The sequence below is a fragment of the Chrysemys picta genome, chromosome 17 (genome assembly GCF_011386835.1).
Source record: "Chrysemys picta bellii isolate R12L10 chromosome 17, ASM1138683v2, whole genome shotgun sequence".
NCBI classification, from domain to species: domain Eukaryota; kingdom Metazoa; phylum Chordata; order Testudines; family Emydidae; genus Chrysemys; species Chrysemys picta.
In genome coordinates, this window is record NC_088807.1 from 13869203 (window position 1) to 13886197 (window position 16995).

A 16995-nucleotide genomic window follows, 5' to 3' on the forward strand; every position below is an offset into this window, starting at 1 on the left:
AGTGATTTCTCGGCTCGAAGACATACCACGATTTGAGGGTAATCTGCACAGACCCTCCATTTCCCAGATGCACGGGGCATGCAATGATAGCTTCCCTTCTGAAGCTGAAGTTGTTGGAACCAAGACAAGTCACACAAAGTTTGGTCAGTGAACTTAACTATTGAGTAAAGTAGGCAAACTCACCCATTTGCTTCTGGAGTTGCTCTGCAAAATAAAAATGGGGAGGAGAAGAGAACAGTTCAGAATATGTCCATTGTCTTATGAACTGAAGAGGGTGAATGAGATCCTTTCTTTCTTGATTAGCATAAATATTGGCCCTGCGTAAGTAGCCCTGCTCAGAACCAGCAAGTGCTCATATATGTTATTGACAAAATTAGCCGAGGAATCTGCTCTATCTAAAACTGGAAAGTGGGGTGACATCTAATAAATCAGTGATTTTTCTTTTCATTCTACAAGACTCTTACAAAGCAGTAGAGCACACACATGGCCTCAGCTATACAAGGTCAGGCACAGGATGTGGGTTCCCAGTTTGGAGGAAGCTCTTTGGGGAAGACATTTCTCCCTCCATCCCTGAGGCACAGGGTGGAGTGTCTGCATGGCCTCAGCTACTACAAGGTCAGGCACAGCACTAGCAACTCCATCCTGCCACATTCCCCATCCAGAGGTTTTTCATTCAATGGATATGTTCAGTTCAGTTCAGTTCCTGTAGTGCGTGCATGTTTTTTCTCACATGTCTGACTGTCCTGGAACCCCTACCCCTCCGACTTTCTTTGCAAAGTGATTTCTCGGCTCGAAGACATCCCACGATTCGAGGGTAATCTGCACAGACGCTCCATTTCCCAGATGCACGGGGCATGCAATGATAGCTTCCCTTCTGAAGCTGAAGTTGTTGGAACCAAGACAAGTCACACAAAGTTTGGTCAGTGGACTTAACTATTGAGTAAAGTAGGCAAACTCACCCATTTGCTTCTGGAGTTGCTCTGCAAAATAAAAATGGGGAGGAGAAGAGAACAGTTCAGAATATGTCCATTGTCTTACGAACTGAAGAGGGTGAATGAGATCCTTTCTTTCTTGATTAGCATAAATATTGGCCCTGCGTAAGTAGCCCTGCTCAGAACCAGCAAGTGCTCATATAAGTTATTGACAAAATTATCCGACGAATCTGCTCTATCCAAAACTGGAAAGTGGGGTGACATCTAATGAATCAGTGATTTTTCTTTTCATTCTACAAGACTCCTACAAAGCAGTAGAGCACACGGAAGAAAAAGGACACAGACTTACTTATTCTGTTTTCCAAGTCCACTAAAAAAGAAAAAATATTTTTAAAGATAGCAATAGCAATAACCTTTTGTAATAATACGACCAAGAACAAAGGTAACTGATAGTTAAAATATCAAAAGCTGTATTTATTGGAGAATAGCTGTGAGGGAGCAAGTGATACAATGAAGATCGTAGTGTCTAAGGACTCGGTAGCATGGGCCAGAGAAGTTGCACAAACAATTCATGTTTACGTTAGAGCAGATCCTTTAGAGAAAGCATTCCAAATTGATGTCAAATTTTACAGTGATGGAGGATCCACCACAACCCCTGATAAATTGTTACAACGGCTAATCACCCTCACTCTTAAAAAAATGTACGGTTTATTTCTAGTCTGATTTTCCTACTCTCAATTTCCAGCCATTGGATTTTGCTAGACCGTTCTCTGCCAGACTAAAGAGCCCATTATCAACTATTTGTTCTCGGTCTACATACATATGGAGTGTAATCAAGTCACTCCTTCTCCTTGGTAAGCTAAATAGACTGAGTTCTTTGAGTCTATCATTATCATACATGATATCTAATCCTTTAATGATTCTGGTTCTCTTATCAGAACCCTCTCCAGTTTGACAACTTCTTTCTTTAGTTGGGGACATCAGAACTGCACACCGTATTCCAGCAATAGAGCCAAATACAGAACTAATAAAGCCCACAGGTAAGTGGGAAACATGGAGACCTGGGAGATGGGTCGGAAACGAGAGGGAGTGTGGGCTATATTGGCAGAGAGAAAGGAGGGTCGGGACAAAACTGGGAGGAAAGATCAAACCAATATCTGAGATGCCTATATACAAATGCGAGAAGTATGGGTAATAAGCAGGAAGAACTGGAAGTGCTAATAAATAAATACAACTATGACATTGTTGGCATGACTGAAACTTGGTGGGATAATACACATGATTGGAATGTTGGTGTGGATGGATACAGCTTGCTCAGGAAGGATAGACAGAGGAAAAGGGGAGGAGGTGTTGCCTTATATATTAAAAATGTACACACTTGGACTGAGGTAGAGATGGACATAGGAGACGGAAGTGTTGAGAGTCTCTGGGTTAGGCTAAAAGGGGTAAAAAACAAGGGTGATGTCATGCTAGGAGTCTACTACAGGCCACCTAACCAGGTGGAAGAGGTGGATGAGGCTTTTTTTAAACAACTAACAAAATCATCCAAAGCCCAAGATTTGGTGGTGATGGGGGACTTCAACTCTCGAGATATATGTTGGGAAAATAACACAGCGGGGCACAGACTATCCAACAAATTCTTGGACTGCATTGCAGACAACTTTTTACAAAGGAGTCATACAAAAAATGGAAACTAGGACAGATTACAAAGGATGAATATAGGCAAACAACACAGGAATGCAGGGGCAAGATTAGAAAGGCAAAGGCACAAAATGAGCTCAAACTAGCTACAGGAATAAAGGGAAACAAGAAGACTTTTATCAATACATTAGACGCAAGAGGAAGACCAAAGACAGGGTAGGCCCACTGCTTAGTGAAGAGGGAGAAACAGTAACAGGAAACTTGGAAATGGCAGAGATCCTTAATGACTTCTTTGTTTCGGTCTTCACCGAGAAGTCTGAAGGAATGCCTATCATAGTGAATGCTAATGGGAAGGGGGTAGGTTTAGCAGCTAAAATAAAAAAAGAACAAGTTAAAAATCACTTAGAAAAGTTAGATGCCTGCAAGTCACCAGGGCCTGATGAAATGCATCCTAGAATACTCAAGGAGCTAAGAGAGGAGGTATCTGAGCCTCTAGCTATTATCTTTGGAAAATCATGGGAGACGAGAGAGATTCCAGAAGACTGGAAAAGGGCAAATATAGTGCCCATCTATAAAAAGGGAAATAAAAACAAGCCAGGAAACTACTGACCAGTTAGTTTAACTTCTGTGCCAGGGAAGATAATGGAGCAAGTAATTAAGGAAATCATCTGCAAAACACTTGGAAGGTGGTAAGGTGATAGGGAACAGCCAGCATGGATTTGTAAAAAACAAATCATGTCAAACCAATCTGATAGCTTTCTTCGATCAGCTAACGAGTCTTGTGGATAAGGGAGAAGCTGTGGATGTGGTATACCTAGACTTTAGTAAGGCATTTGATACGGTCTCGCATGATATTCTTGTCGATAAACTAGGCAAATACAATTTAGATGGGGCTACTATAAGGTGGGTGCATAACTGGCTGGATAACCATACTCAGAGAGTTGTTATTAATAGTTCCCAATCCTGCTGGAAAGGCATAACGAGTGGGGTTCTGCAGGGGTCTGTTTTGGGACCGGCTCTGTTCAATATCTTCATTAACGACTTAGATATTGGCATAGAAAGTACGCTTATTAAGTTTGCGGATGATACCAAACTGGGAGGAATTGCAACTGCTTAGGAGGACAGGCTCATAATTCAAAATGATCTGGACAAATTGGAGAAATGGTCTGAGGTAAACAGGATGAAGTTTAACAAAGACAAATGCAAAGTGCTCCACTTAGGAAGAAAAAATCAGTTTCACACATACAGAATGGGAAGAGACTGTCTAGGAAGGAGTACGGCAGAAAGGGATCTAGGGGTTACAGTGGACCACAAGCTAAATATGAGTCAACAGTGTGATGCTGTTGCAAAAAAAAGCAAACATGATTCTGGGATGTATTAACAGGTGTGTTGTGAGCAAGACAGGAGAAGTCATTCTTCCGCTCTACTCTGCTCTGGTTAGGCCTCAGCTGGAGTATTGTGTTCCAGTTCTGGGCACCGCATTTCAAGAAAGATGTGGAGAAATTGGAAAGGGTCCAGCGAAGAGCAACAAGAATGATTAAAGGTCTTGAGAACATGACCTATGAAGGAAGGCTGAAAGAATTGGGTTTGTTTAGTTTGGAAAAGAGAAGACTGAGAGGGGACATGATAGCAGTTTTCAGGTATCTAAAAGGGTGTCATAAGGAGGAGGGAGAAAACTTGTTCACCTTAGCCTCTAAGGATAGAACAAGAAGCAATGGGCTTAAACTGCAGCAAGGGAGGTCTAAGCTGGACATTAGGAAAAAGTTCCTAACTGTCAGGGTGGTTAAATACTGGAATAAATGGCCTAGGGAGGTTGTGGAATCGCCATCTCTGGAGATATTTAAGAGTAGGTTAGATAAATGTCTATCAGGGATGGTCTGGACAGTATTTGGTCCTGCCATGCGGGCAGGGGACTGGACTCGATGACGTCTCGAGGTCCCTTCCAGTCCTAGAATCTATGAATCTATGAATCTATAGTCCTCATTAAGATCACCATCATGCCCTCTGACCTTGGGCCCAGCGAAAACTTTCCTATTGAAGGGCTTGTGTGAGCTCCGGTGAAAGGGGAACAGGTTTGCCGAGACAGAAATTGCACTCACCACGAGGCACCGCCAATGAGCCCCTCCCACTCCAACGAACCGCCTGCTGCCCGCCACTCATCAGCTCTTCTGCAGAGGGCAGGAGGCGCTGTGGGGGAGGAGCGGGGGAAAGAAGAGGCAGAACGAAGGCCTGGCACTCTTGGGAGAGGGGGTGCATTGGGCGGGGAGAAGCAGAGTGGAAGCGGGAAGAGGTGCGGCAGGGGTGGGGTCTTGAGGGAAGGGGTACAGTAGGGGCAGGGCCTGGGGCAGAGAGGTGGTCAAGCACCCCAGAGGAAATCAAAAAGGTGTTGCCTGTGCCTACTCTGCCCCCACATGATTGGGTAACAGAATCGAACCTTAACAGTGTCTCCTTCGTTTTGAAGTGAAAAATCAGAGTGTTGCTTTTTAATACGGAGGAACTAGAAACATCTGACTCTACTGAGACAATTCTTTCTTGTTCTTTTTACATCCAAAACCATTTTTGCCCCTCATGAAATAGACACATTCCCATAGACAGTTTCTGCCATCACCTGGTTCTCATGGTGAATGCACGGGACCAGAAGACAGAATATCGAGGTTCTATTTCCTGCTCTAGCAAACATTCCTGTGTGACTATCAGCACTCCCTTTGCGGGGGGATTGTCAAAGAGTCTGCACTGGGTGGTCTGCACAGGTTGTGGGTTCCCAGTTTGGGGGAAGCTCTTTGGGGAAGACATTTCTCCCTCCATCCCTGAGGCACAGGGTGGAGTGTCTGCATGGCCTCAGCTACTACAAGGTCAGGCACAGCACTAGCAACTCCATCCTGCCACACTCCCCATCCAGAGCTTTTCATTCAATGGATACGTTCAGTACCTATGGACATGGATGTATTTTCTCACGTGCCCCATTGCCCTTGAACCCCAATCCCTCTGACTTTCTTTGCAAAGCGCTGGTGAGGTCTCAGCTCGATGACATACCTCGATTCCAGAGTAATCTACACAGACCCTCCACTTCTCAGATACATGGGGCATGCAATGATAGCATCCCTTCTGAAGTTGAAATTGTTAGAACTAATACAGGGCACACAAAGTTTGGTCAGTGGTCAGTAAGAATTGCGTAAAGTAGGCAAACTCACCCATTTGCTGCTGGGGTTGCTCTGCAAAATAAAAATGGGGAGAAGAAGAGAACAGTTCAGAATATGTCCATTGTCTTATGAACTGAAGATGTGAATGAGATCCCTTCTTTCTTGATTAGCATAAATATTGGCCCTGCGTAAGTAGCACTGCTCTGAACCAGCAAGTGCTCATATATTTTATTGACAAAATTAGCCGAGGAATCTGCTCTATCGAAAACAGGAAAGTGGGGTGACATCTAATGAATCAGTGATTTTTCTTTTCATTCTACAAGACTCCTACAAAGCAGTAGAGCACACACATGGCCTCAGCTATACAAGGTCAGGCACAGGATGTGGGTTCCCAGTTTGGGGGAAGCTCTTTGGGGAAGACATTTCTCCCTCCATCCCTGAGGCACAGGGTGGAGTGTCTGCATGGCCTCAGCTACTACAAGGTCAGGCACAGCACTAGCAACTCCATCCTGCCACACTCCCCATCCAGAGATTTTTTCATTCAATGGATACGTTCAGTTTCTGTAGCGCGTGGATGTTTTTTCTCACATGTCTGACTGTCCTTGAATCCCTACCACAACTAATTAGCAAAAGGTGAATATGACACACTACGCTCCTCTGTTAATATGGGTTCTGCTATGAAAGTAGCAGTAACACCAGTTACATCATGTGCTTCATTCCATTTGCTATTTCAATGCAGAGACCTTTCTATATGTACATTGCCTTTCGTACTGTTTCTCAGAATGAGTGTTATGGTTCTTGGAGAACACAAACCTGTAGTGGGTGAATCTTTTAAAATGTCAACAACGTATAAGCAGCACTGCTCAAAACCAGCAAGAGCTCATATATGTTATTGACAAAACTTACCAAGTAATCTGCTCTATGAAAAACAAGAAAGTGGGGTGACATCTAATAACTCAATTATTTTTCTATTCATTCTATAGTGCAGTGAGTTCACGGAAGAAAAAGGACACAGACTTACTTATTCTCTTGCTCAAATCTCCTAAAAAAGAAAAAAATATATTTAAATATAACAATAAGAATAACCTTTTGTAATAATACGACCTAGAACAAAGCTAACTAATAATTAACATATCAAAAGGTGTATTTATTGGAGAATAGCAGTGAGCGAGCAAGTGATACAATGAATCTCGTAGTGTCTAAGGACTCTCATCATCTTTAACATGGGCCAGAGAACTTACACAAATAAATCATTTTTACATTAGAACAGATCCTTTAGAAAATGCATTCCATCTTGATTTCAGAAATTTCCAGTGATGGAGGACCCACCACAACCTCTCAGAATTTGTTATAATGTTTAATCACCCTCACAGTTAAAAATGTACAGTTTATTTCTAGTCTGACTTTCCTAGTCTCAATTCCCAGCCATTTTATTTTGCTAGGCCATTCTCTGCTAGATTAAAGAGCCCATTATCACATATTTGTTGTCTATCTACATACATGTAGATTGTAATCAAGTCACCTCTTCTCTTTGGTAAGGTAAATCGATTGAGCTCTTTGATTCTATCACTTTAACACCTTATCTAATCCTTTAATCATTATTGTGCTCTTCTCTGAACCCTGTCCAGTTTGACAATTTTTTCTTCAGTTGGGGAGACCAGAACTGCACAAAGTTTTCCAGAAAGAGAACCAAATACAGACCTAATATATCCTCTATAGTCCTCCTCATTTAGATCATCATTATTCCCTCTGACCTGGGCCCCAGTGAACACTTTCCTACTGAAGAGCTTGTATGAGCTCCAGTGAAAGGGGTCCAGCTTTGCTGAGATAGAAATGCAGTCAGCAGCAGGCCCCTCCAATCAGCTCCTCCTCCTCCACCACAGTACCTCCTGCCCACCACTGATCAGCTCTTCTGCAGATGGCAGGAGGTGCTGCTGGTGAGGAGCTGGGAAAGGAATGTGTGGAACGAGGGCGGGGTATTCTTCGTAGATGCAGAGTGAGAACGGGAAGAGGCGGGGCAGGGATGCGTCCTTGGGGGGAGGTGTATAGTAGGGGCAACTTGTTGATAAACGATGTTGTGAAGGCCAAAAATATAATGGGGATCTATCTATCTATCTATCTATCTATCTATATAGATCATGGAGGATAGATTAGATAGGTAGCTTATGTCGATAGCTTTGTGTGTCACTGCCTACTTCTGTGAAGTACTGAGCATCCTCAATTCATATTTGGCCAAATCCATAAATCTTATTCAGGTGTAAGTCATGTAAAAGTCTCAAAAGTGTAGATAGTTCTCAGAAACCATCTGCTCAATGTGCATCAGCAGTAAAAAACGCTAACAGAATGTTAGGAACCATTCGGAAAGAGATAGATAATAAGACAGAAAATAATATCATGCCACCATATAATTCCATGGTGCGCCCACAACTTGAATACCGTGTGCAGTCCTGGACACCCCATCTAAAAAAATATATATATGTTAGAATTGGGAAAAGTACAGAGAAGGGCAAAAAAAATGATTAAGGGTATGGAAGAGCTCCCATATGAGAAGAGATTTAAAAGACTAGGACTGTTCACCTTGGAAAAGCGATGATAAATGGGGAATATGACAGAGATCTATGAAATCATGAATGCTGTGGAGGAAGAGAAAAGGGAAATATAATTTACCCATTTGCATAACACAAGAATTTGGGGTTACTGGATTAAATTAATAGGTTTTAAAAAAATAAACAAACAAACAAACAAAAGGAAGTACTTTTCACAAAACTCACAGTCAACCCGTGGAACTCATTGCTAGGGGATATTAAAATTCACTAATTGTATTTTAAACATCTTGAACATCATAAATTAGCCACCTTCAGTGAGGTTCATGTGGACAAATATTTGGATCCAGTACTTTTGCTATCAGTAAATTTGACCAACATTGTGTTCTCTCTGTTGCTGTCAGTCAGCTTCTCCAGTGTTTCTTTCAAGCAAAATTAACCTCATTCACTTGCAATATGACAGTTTTTTCATTCATTCCAAGACCAAAAGGGACCATTGTGATCATCTAGTCTGATCACCTCTAGAACACAGGCCAGAGAACTGCCCCAAAATAATACCTAGAGCAAAGGTTTTTTAAAAAAACACATCCAATCTTGATTTAGAAATTGCCAGGGTTGGAGACACCACCACAAGACATGGTAAATTGCTTCAATGGTTAATCACCCTTCATATTAAAAATGTACACCTTATGCAAATTAAACAAAAGAAAATTAAGTTAACTTACTTTTGCATTTTACTAGAAAAAGGATGACGATCACATCAATACACAGCAATAAACAGATTAAGGCACCTATGGAAAGACAGAACATGTTACTATCACCACCATGTAGCCTCAGACATGGGAGGTATTTCTAAGTGTTACAGTTTTGGACCTAAACAATGATGGACTTTTGATGGGGTATGAACAATGATGGGATATGAACAGATGTCCCTGACAGGAGGTGTGGACTCTACCAAAGGGCCCCCAGTCTGGCTTAACCTGTTCCTCCCCACTGTTCAAAGACAGAGCTAAATAGGCTCCATTAAGAGTATTTTGTTATTTTAAGTGCTCAATAAGAGCTGAAATCACCTGTGTTGGGACAGCATTACTGCCCAGCCTGCTAAGAGCTAAAAGTCACTAAGAGTGGACTCTCAAGAGACTGACCTGCAGAGGTCACAGCAGAGAGGCAGGAGGCAGAAGGTGACAGGTGAGTGGAACAAGTGGGGGAGGAATAACGACTGGTAGGGCGGCCAGCAGGGGAGAAACCGCAGCTGGCAGGGAGGGCAGTAGGGAGTAACAGCGACTGGTGGGGGCAGCCAGCCAGAGCAAGTGCTCAGATGGAGGAGCAAGCAAGATGCCTTCTTCTCCAGATGGGAAGTGAACTCACACAGATGCACCTCTGAACCCTGGGTCCTCACCAAGGGCAATCACTGTGCGTAAGGTATGGTTAAGGAGCAGTGAGGGCACAGAAAAGGAAGTTTTGGTTGTAGAACTCAAGAACAGGAGGCAGAAGACTCTGCCCCCACACTCTGCGGTGCGTGTCCTACTCATAGTTTTATCTTTATCAAACCAGCTTGTGGCATTTTCCCGAATTAATGTTGGGTGACTTCCCTCCTTTCATTAAAAGTTTCTTTCCTACACTCAGACTCTGTGTTTGCGAATGGGGAAGTATTGCCTCTCAGAGGCACCCTGGGGTATCATTTCCCCACGTTACTGGGTGACGGTGCAAGCCAGTTTGTGTTGTATTGTTGAAAAGAAACCTCTAGATATTGAACACAGCCCTGACTGCTGCTGGCTCCACCTGGCAGAAGGGTTACAATCGAATAAATATTAGCCATGTTGGTGATCTCCTCTTCCTGCTGAGTGTCTCTTACATGGTCCGGTGAGCCTCAGCCAAACTAAACCCTTCCACACTAAGGTTTTCTCCCCCACAAAAGAGGAGGGTTCAGTTGACTACAGTGCTGTCGCCCTTCACCAAGATGTAACAAAGCCCTTTAGCTGGTCCTGGGATCCATACAACTGCAAATGCTGGAAAGACTGGTGTGGGGGTAGTGGGGATAATGCACATTGCTCCCCTCCCTACCCCCTCTGATTGAACAGACAGGACAATATCGCACATCTTTAACCTTTAACAGGTAGCTACATTTCTGCCTGGCCCTTACACAATGAAAGTTTCAGTCATTATCACTGAACATTTCTTTCATTTTCAGCGAATGACTGCTGCCTAGTCATTCGCTCCCTAGTCTGTAGCAGTGCATGGGATTCTTCCATCCTAAGTGCAGGACTCTGCACTTGTCCTTGTTGAACCTCATCAGGTTTCTTTTGACCCAATCCTCTAATTTGTCTAGATCCCTCTGTATCCTATCCCTACCCTCCAGCGTATCTACCACTCCTCCCAGTTTAGTGTCATCTGCAAACTTGCTGAGAGTGCAGTCCACGCCATCCTCCAGATCATTAATGAATATATTGAACAAAACCGGCCCCAGGACTGACCCTTGGGGCACTCTGCTTAAAACCGGCTGCCAACTAGACATGGAGCCATTGATCACTACCCATTGAGCCTGACGATCTAGCCAATTTTCTATCCACCTTATAGTCCATTCATCCAGCCCATACTTCTTTAACTTGCCAGCAAGTGGGGTTTAGTGTGTGACTGGGGAGTGCCAGCCCCGCAGAGACCAGCAATCAAGAGGAAGAAAACCAACCCAGGGGCAGCTACCTAGAGCCAGCTGGGAGCTCCCCAAGACTCCAGATCAGGGAGCCAGGAGAGGGCCTAAAAGGTGTTTGTGAGAAAGGGCCCTGAAGAGGGATGGGTAGAGGGATAGGGAGGAAGGATAGATATGGAATCGAGTATCCGTTGCTGATAAATTCCAGTGCCCACTTGTCTGAGGTGATATTCCACCATGTTGGGCAGAATGGGGTCATATGGTCAGCAAACTGATGGATAGTTTCTGATGGTGGCAGCACGTGGTCTAGGTGGAGGTGTCTCGGGGACTCGACCAAGTTCTCTTAACTGCAGTTTTGAGGTAGGTGGGTGAGATGTAGATGATAGTGGAGGGGCTCTCTGCGTTTAGAAGGAGGTCTCTGTTATCTCCATGGCAGGTCATAGTGTCATTAAGCTAGAAAGAAAGCCAGAGGTCAAGAGCTTGGGGTAGGCTGATATCTACCTGATCTTTTCTTCCGTGTTGTGTATAAATGCTGAGTGATCTCAATGTTGCTTTTAAATCTTTTAGGGAATGGAGGAATTCATCAAACCATCTGGCAAATAGTTTGAAGCTTTTGAATGGCAGATCCTCTACTGCGTTCTACACTTCCTTCAGGAATCCCAACAGGTGTAGACATGAACTCCATCTCATGACCATGGACTTTGCTATTGACAAAGCCTCATAATAGGAAATTCTGAATTATAGAGTTGCCGTTGAGAGATCTATCCTCTTCCAGTCTTTATCACTAGGGGTCATTTTGGAGTAATGTTGTCTCACCCTTTCATTCACCACATTGACCACCAGAGATTTTGGTGTGGGATGTGACAATAAGAAGTCCCTGTGGCATAAGCAGATGTTGGGGGGTTGGGGTTGGCATCACTGCGTGGTCCAGTGAAGACAATGAGAAGTTTGTTGGAGGTGAATGTTCGTCCTCTAGTCTCTCCTCCTGCTCCTCGAAGGTTCAGGAGGTCTGGATACAGACAAAGATGGGGAATGTCTAGGTCTCTCCCTCTGACTAACCAGAGTGCCAATCTCTCTGTCTCAAGCCTTTGTCAGTGTCTATCTAATGCCGCACAATCAACCCCTCCTCAGTTCCTTCTCTACCACCTGGTTCATAAATTGAACTAAGAAGGAAAGGGGAGAAGGGTAGGAGTGGAGCACCCACTGAGTCACCATCTTGAACGGCCTCAGTTACTACATAGAGTGAGTAATCTTCTCTTCTTAGAGGAGTGTCCCTGTGGGTGGTCCACTTCAGGTGATTGTCAAGCAGTGTCCCACGGTGGATGGAAGGCGCTTTGGAGTTGCGTGAGTAATTGACAACAATACAGTAAGTCTATCAATGCGTCCAATCTTGAGCTTTGATCTCTCACCTAATTTTTTGTAAATGTGTTTGCAGATGCCCAGGTGACCACTTTACATATGTCCTTGATTGATAAGAGAAAGGCTACATTGATAATGACCTGGTTGAGTCCTGGTGGGAGTTGTATATCCTCCTGTTGTGCCAAACGTGGATGCATCCAGAAATCCATTTACACAGTCACTGCTTGAAAATGGTGAAACCTTTAGATACTTCTAAAGTTGAAATAAAAAGTCTTGGTGACTATCTTCAGGACTCGGTTCTCTGAAGATAGAACGCTAGTGAGTTTCTGATGTCCAGAGTATATACTATTTAATCCTGTTTTCTCCCATGAGGTTTAGAGAAGAACGAGGGAAGATGGATTGGTTGGTTCAATTGGAAAGAAGAGGATATAGCGCCAAAAATTTACTTTGATGTCAAATATTTGTTCCTGATGTATTTAATTATAGAGTGTGATCAAGTCACCCCTTTTCTTTGTTTAGCAAAATAGATTGAGTTCCTGGACTCTATCAAAACAAAATATGTTTTCTAATCTTTTAATCATTTCCCTGATTCTTCTCTGAACCATCTCCTATTAATCACCTTCCTTCATCAATTGGGGACACCAGAACTGGACATAGTATTCCAATGGCAGAGTCAAAGACAGACCTAATATAACCTTCAGAGTCCTACTTAAGATCATCCCGATGCCCTCTGGCCTACTGCCTACCCAACCTAGTGAGGGGGAAGGATAGCTCAGTGGTTTGAACATTGGCCCCCTAAACAGAGGGTTGTCAGCTCAATCCTTGAGAGGGCCATTTAGGGATCTGGGCAAGAATCTGTCTGGATATTGGTCCTGCTTTGAGCAGGGGGTTGGACTAGATGACCTCCTGAGGTCCCTTCCAACCCTGATAATCTATGTTTCTATGAACCCATTCCTACTGAAGGGGTTTTGTGAGCTTCAAGGAAAAGGGTACAGCCATTCTGAGAAAGAAATTGCACCTGTTCAGATCACAGACAATGTATGTCTGACTGGCCCAGTCACGAATGGTGAGTGGGTGCTTGAATGATATCACCCTGGTGAACGGTAGGTGGGATTGTATATAAAGGGGTTAACAGCTCTTCCTGGAGATCTCAGGCATGCAGGGGGACAGCACCCTGCTGACAGGGGCATCAAGGAAACTCTTCTGGCAGAAAGGCATGAGACCTGGCAAATGGCAGACTCTTAGGCTTTGTGGTTGTTCCGGCATGCTCTGCATTCTGCCGTGTGAGGGGAGAACCCCTCTCATTGGTGCGGGATGCAATTAAAGGCCCCTGAAGTTTCCAGCAGAAGTTTCCAATCCAAGGGGATGCTCTGGCCTTTCAATATCAAGTGTTCCCCCTCAGGGAACTGTATGAAACCCCACAGAGATGTTGAAGACTTACCATGATTTCCTGGGTGCAATCTAGAGCTACCTGCTATTTCCCTGATAAAATCCCCCTCTGTGTGATCACCTTAGATATCAAAGCAAACTCATTCTTGCCGTCCTGCCATTGTTTGCAAAATGAGATACAGCCTCAAATATCACCTATTTTTCTTTTTTTCTGAAAATTGGGTTAATGAACAATTCTTTCCTCTCAACAGCTCCATGGGGCCGACTTCATTAGTGCTCTAGGGCTGGAGCACCGATGGAAGAAAAGAGTGGGTGCTCAGCACTCACCAGCAGACCCCGCCAATCAGCTCCTCCCCCTCCACCCCAGCGCCTCATGCCCGACACTGATCAGATCTTCTGCAGAGGGCAGCAGGTGATGCGGAGGAAGAGCTGGGGAAGGAAGAGGCAGAACGAAGGTGGGGCACTCTTCGCAGAGGGGGTGGAACAGGGCAGGAAGAGGCAGAATGGGAGCAGGAAGAGGTGGGGCAGGGGTGGGGCCTTGAGGCAAGGGGTTTAGTAGGGACAGGGCCTAGGGCAGAGAGGTGGTCAAGCACCCCCGAGGAAATCAAAAAGTTGGTGCCTGTGCCTACACTGCCCCCACATGATTGGGTAACTGAATCGAACCTTAACAATGTCTCCTTCATTTTGAAGTGAAAAATCAAAATGTTGCTTTTCAATACGGAGGAAACAGAAACTGTTGACTCTACTGAGATGCTTTTGCTTCTTTCTTGTTCTTTTCTTGATCCAAAACCTTTTTTCGTCATGAAATAGACACATTCCCATGGACAGTTTCTGCCAATGCCTTGCTCTGATAGTGAATACATGGACAGGAAGACAGAATATCGAGGTTCTATTTCCTGCTCTAGCAAACGATCCTGTGTGGCTATCAGCACTTCCTTTGCAGGGGGACAGTCAAAGAGCCTGCAGTGGGTGCTCTGCACACGATGTGGGTTCCCAGTTTGGGGAAGGTATTTGGGGAGGACAATTCTCCCTCCATTCTGTCCCAGGCACAGGGTGGGTGTCTGCATGACCTCAGCTACTACAAGGTCAGGCACAGCACTAGCAACTCGGTCCTGCCAAACTCCCCATTCAGAGCTTTTTCATTCAATGGATACGTTCAGTTCCTGTAGCGTGTGGATGTTTTTTCTCACATGCCCAACTGTCCTTGAACTCCTACCCCTCTGACTTCCTTTACAAAGTGCTGGTGAGGTAATCTAATCAAAGTAATCTACACAGATGCTCTACTTTCCAGATGCATGGGGCGTGTAATGATAGCATCCCTTCTGCAGTTGAAATAGTAGGAAACCATACAGGGCACACAAAGTTTGGTCAGTCAACTGTAAGAATGGAATAAAGTAGGCAAACTCACCCATATGCTTCTGGAGTTCCTCTGCAAAAGAAAAAAGGGGAGGAGAAGAAAACAGTTCATTGTATGTCCATTGACTTATGAATTGAAGAAGGTGAATGAAATCCTTTCATTGTTGATTAGCATAAATATTGACCATGCGTAATGAGCTAGCTATTCAATCCGTGGGCTACCCCATTCCTCTCCTGCTACGTAGTAGATAGAGAAGATTATATTATTGCTTTAATAAATTTAAGAAACAGCTCCATGGCACAACTATTTAGCAAAAGGTGAATATGACACACTACACTACTCTTCTAATATGGGATCTGCTATGAAAGGAGCAGTAACACCATTTACATCATGTGCTGCATTCCATTTGCTATTTCAGTGCAGAGTCCTTTCAATATGTACATTGCCTTTCGTACTGTGTCTCGGAATGAGTGTTATGGTTCTTGGAGAACACAAACCTGTAGTGGGTGAGTCTTTTAAAATGTCAACAACATATAAGCAGCACTGCTCAGAACCAGCAAGTGCTCATATGTGTTATTGACAAAATTAGCCAAGTAATCTCCTCTTTCAAAAAGAGGAGTAGAGCACATGGAAGAAAATAGACACAGACTACTTATTGTCTATTCCAAGTCTCTTAAAAAAGAAAAAAACATATATTTAAAGATAACAGTGGCACCTTTTATAATAGTATGGCCAAGAACAAGGGTAACTAATAGTTAAAATAACAAAAGCGGTATTTATTGAATAATATCGGTGAGGGAGCAAGTGACACAATGAGATGCCTGCCACTGTCTAAGGCCGGAAGGAAGAACACTCATCATCTATAACATGGGCCAGAGAACTTCCCCCAAACAATTCATGTTTGCATTAGTGCAGATCCTTTAGACAAAACATACAATCTTGATCTGAAAAATTTCCAGTGATGGAGGATCCACTACAGCCCCTGGTAAATTGTTACAATGGCTAATCACCCTTGATCTTAAAAATGTACACCTTATTTCTAGTCTGACTTGCCTAGTTTCAAATTCTAGCCATTGGATTTTGCTAGACCATTCTCTGCTAGACTAAAGAGCCCATTATCAAATATTTATTCTCTATCTACATACTTATAGAGTGTAATCAAGTCACCCCTTTTCTTTGGTAAGCTAAATAGATTGAGTTCTTTGAGTCTGTCACTATAACACATGTTATCTAATCCTTTAATCATTCTGGTGCTCTTCTATGAACCCTGTTCAGTTTCATAGAAACATAGAATATCAGGGTTAGAAGGGACCTCAGGAGGTCATCTAGTCCAACCCTCTGCTCAAAGCAGGACCACTCCAGACAGATTTTTGGCTCCAGATCCCTAAATGGCCCCCTCCAGGATTGAACTGGTAACCCTGGGTTTAGCAGGCCAATGCTCAAACCACTGAGCTATTCCCTCCCCCCCAATTTTTTTTTAAATAATAAATGGAGAGATACCTATCTCATAGAAGTGGAAGGGACCCCCAAAAGTTCATTGAGTCTAGCCCCCTGCCTTCACTAGCAGGACCAAGTATGATTTTGCCCTAATCCCTAAGTGGCCCTCTCAAGGATTGAACTCACAACCCTTGGTTTAGCAAGTCAATGCTCAAACCACTGAGCTATCCCTCCCCCTTCCTTCTTCAGTTGGGGACACCGGAACTGCCCACAGTATTCCAGCAACAGAGCCAAATACAGAGTTAATATAACCCCTATAGTCCTCATTAAGATCATCCCCATGCCCTCTGGTTTGGGGCCTAGCAAACACTTTCCTATTGAAGGGAGTGTGTGAGCTCCAGTCAAAGGGGTACAGATTTGCTGAGACAGAAATTGCACCTATTCCCATTACAGACCTTGTGTGTGGGATAGGCCTAGCTGTGTGTCAGGAAAGGTGAGTGGGTTGCTAAACTGCACCGCCCTGTGGAGCTCTGGGTGGGATTGTGCCTCA

At 43.9% G+C, this 16995-nt stretch overlaps 1 protein-coding gene across 1 annotated transcript in view; it reads right to left on the reverse strand.

Moving 5' to 3' along the window:
• LOC101938795 (butyrophilin-like protein 9) overlaps nucleotides 1-16995 on the reverse strand; it is a 104683-nt gene that overhangs the window by 38460 nt on the left and 49228 nt on the right. Inside the window, exons 12-16 of the mRNA XM_065571464.1 lie at nucleotides 15060-15080; nucleotides 8982-9047; nucleotides 5765-5785; nucleotides 960-980; nucleotides 184-204 (exon numbers count right to left, since the gene is read on the reverse strand). Coding sequence (XP_065427536.1) covers nucleotides 184-204; nucleotides 960-980; nucleotides 5765-5785; nucleotides 8982-9047; nucleotides 15060-15080 — 150 coding nt within the window. The remainder of the gene's footprint in view (nucleotides 1-183; nucleotides 205-959; nucleotides 981-5764; nucleotides 5786-8981; nucleotides 9048-15059; nucleotides 15081-16995) is intronic.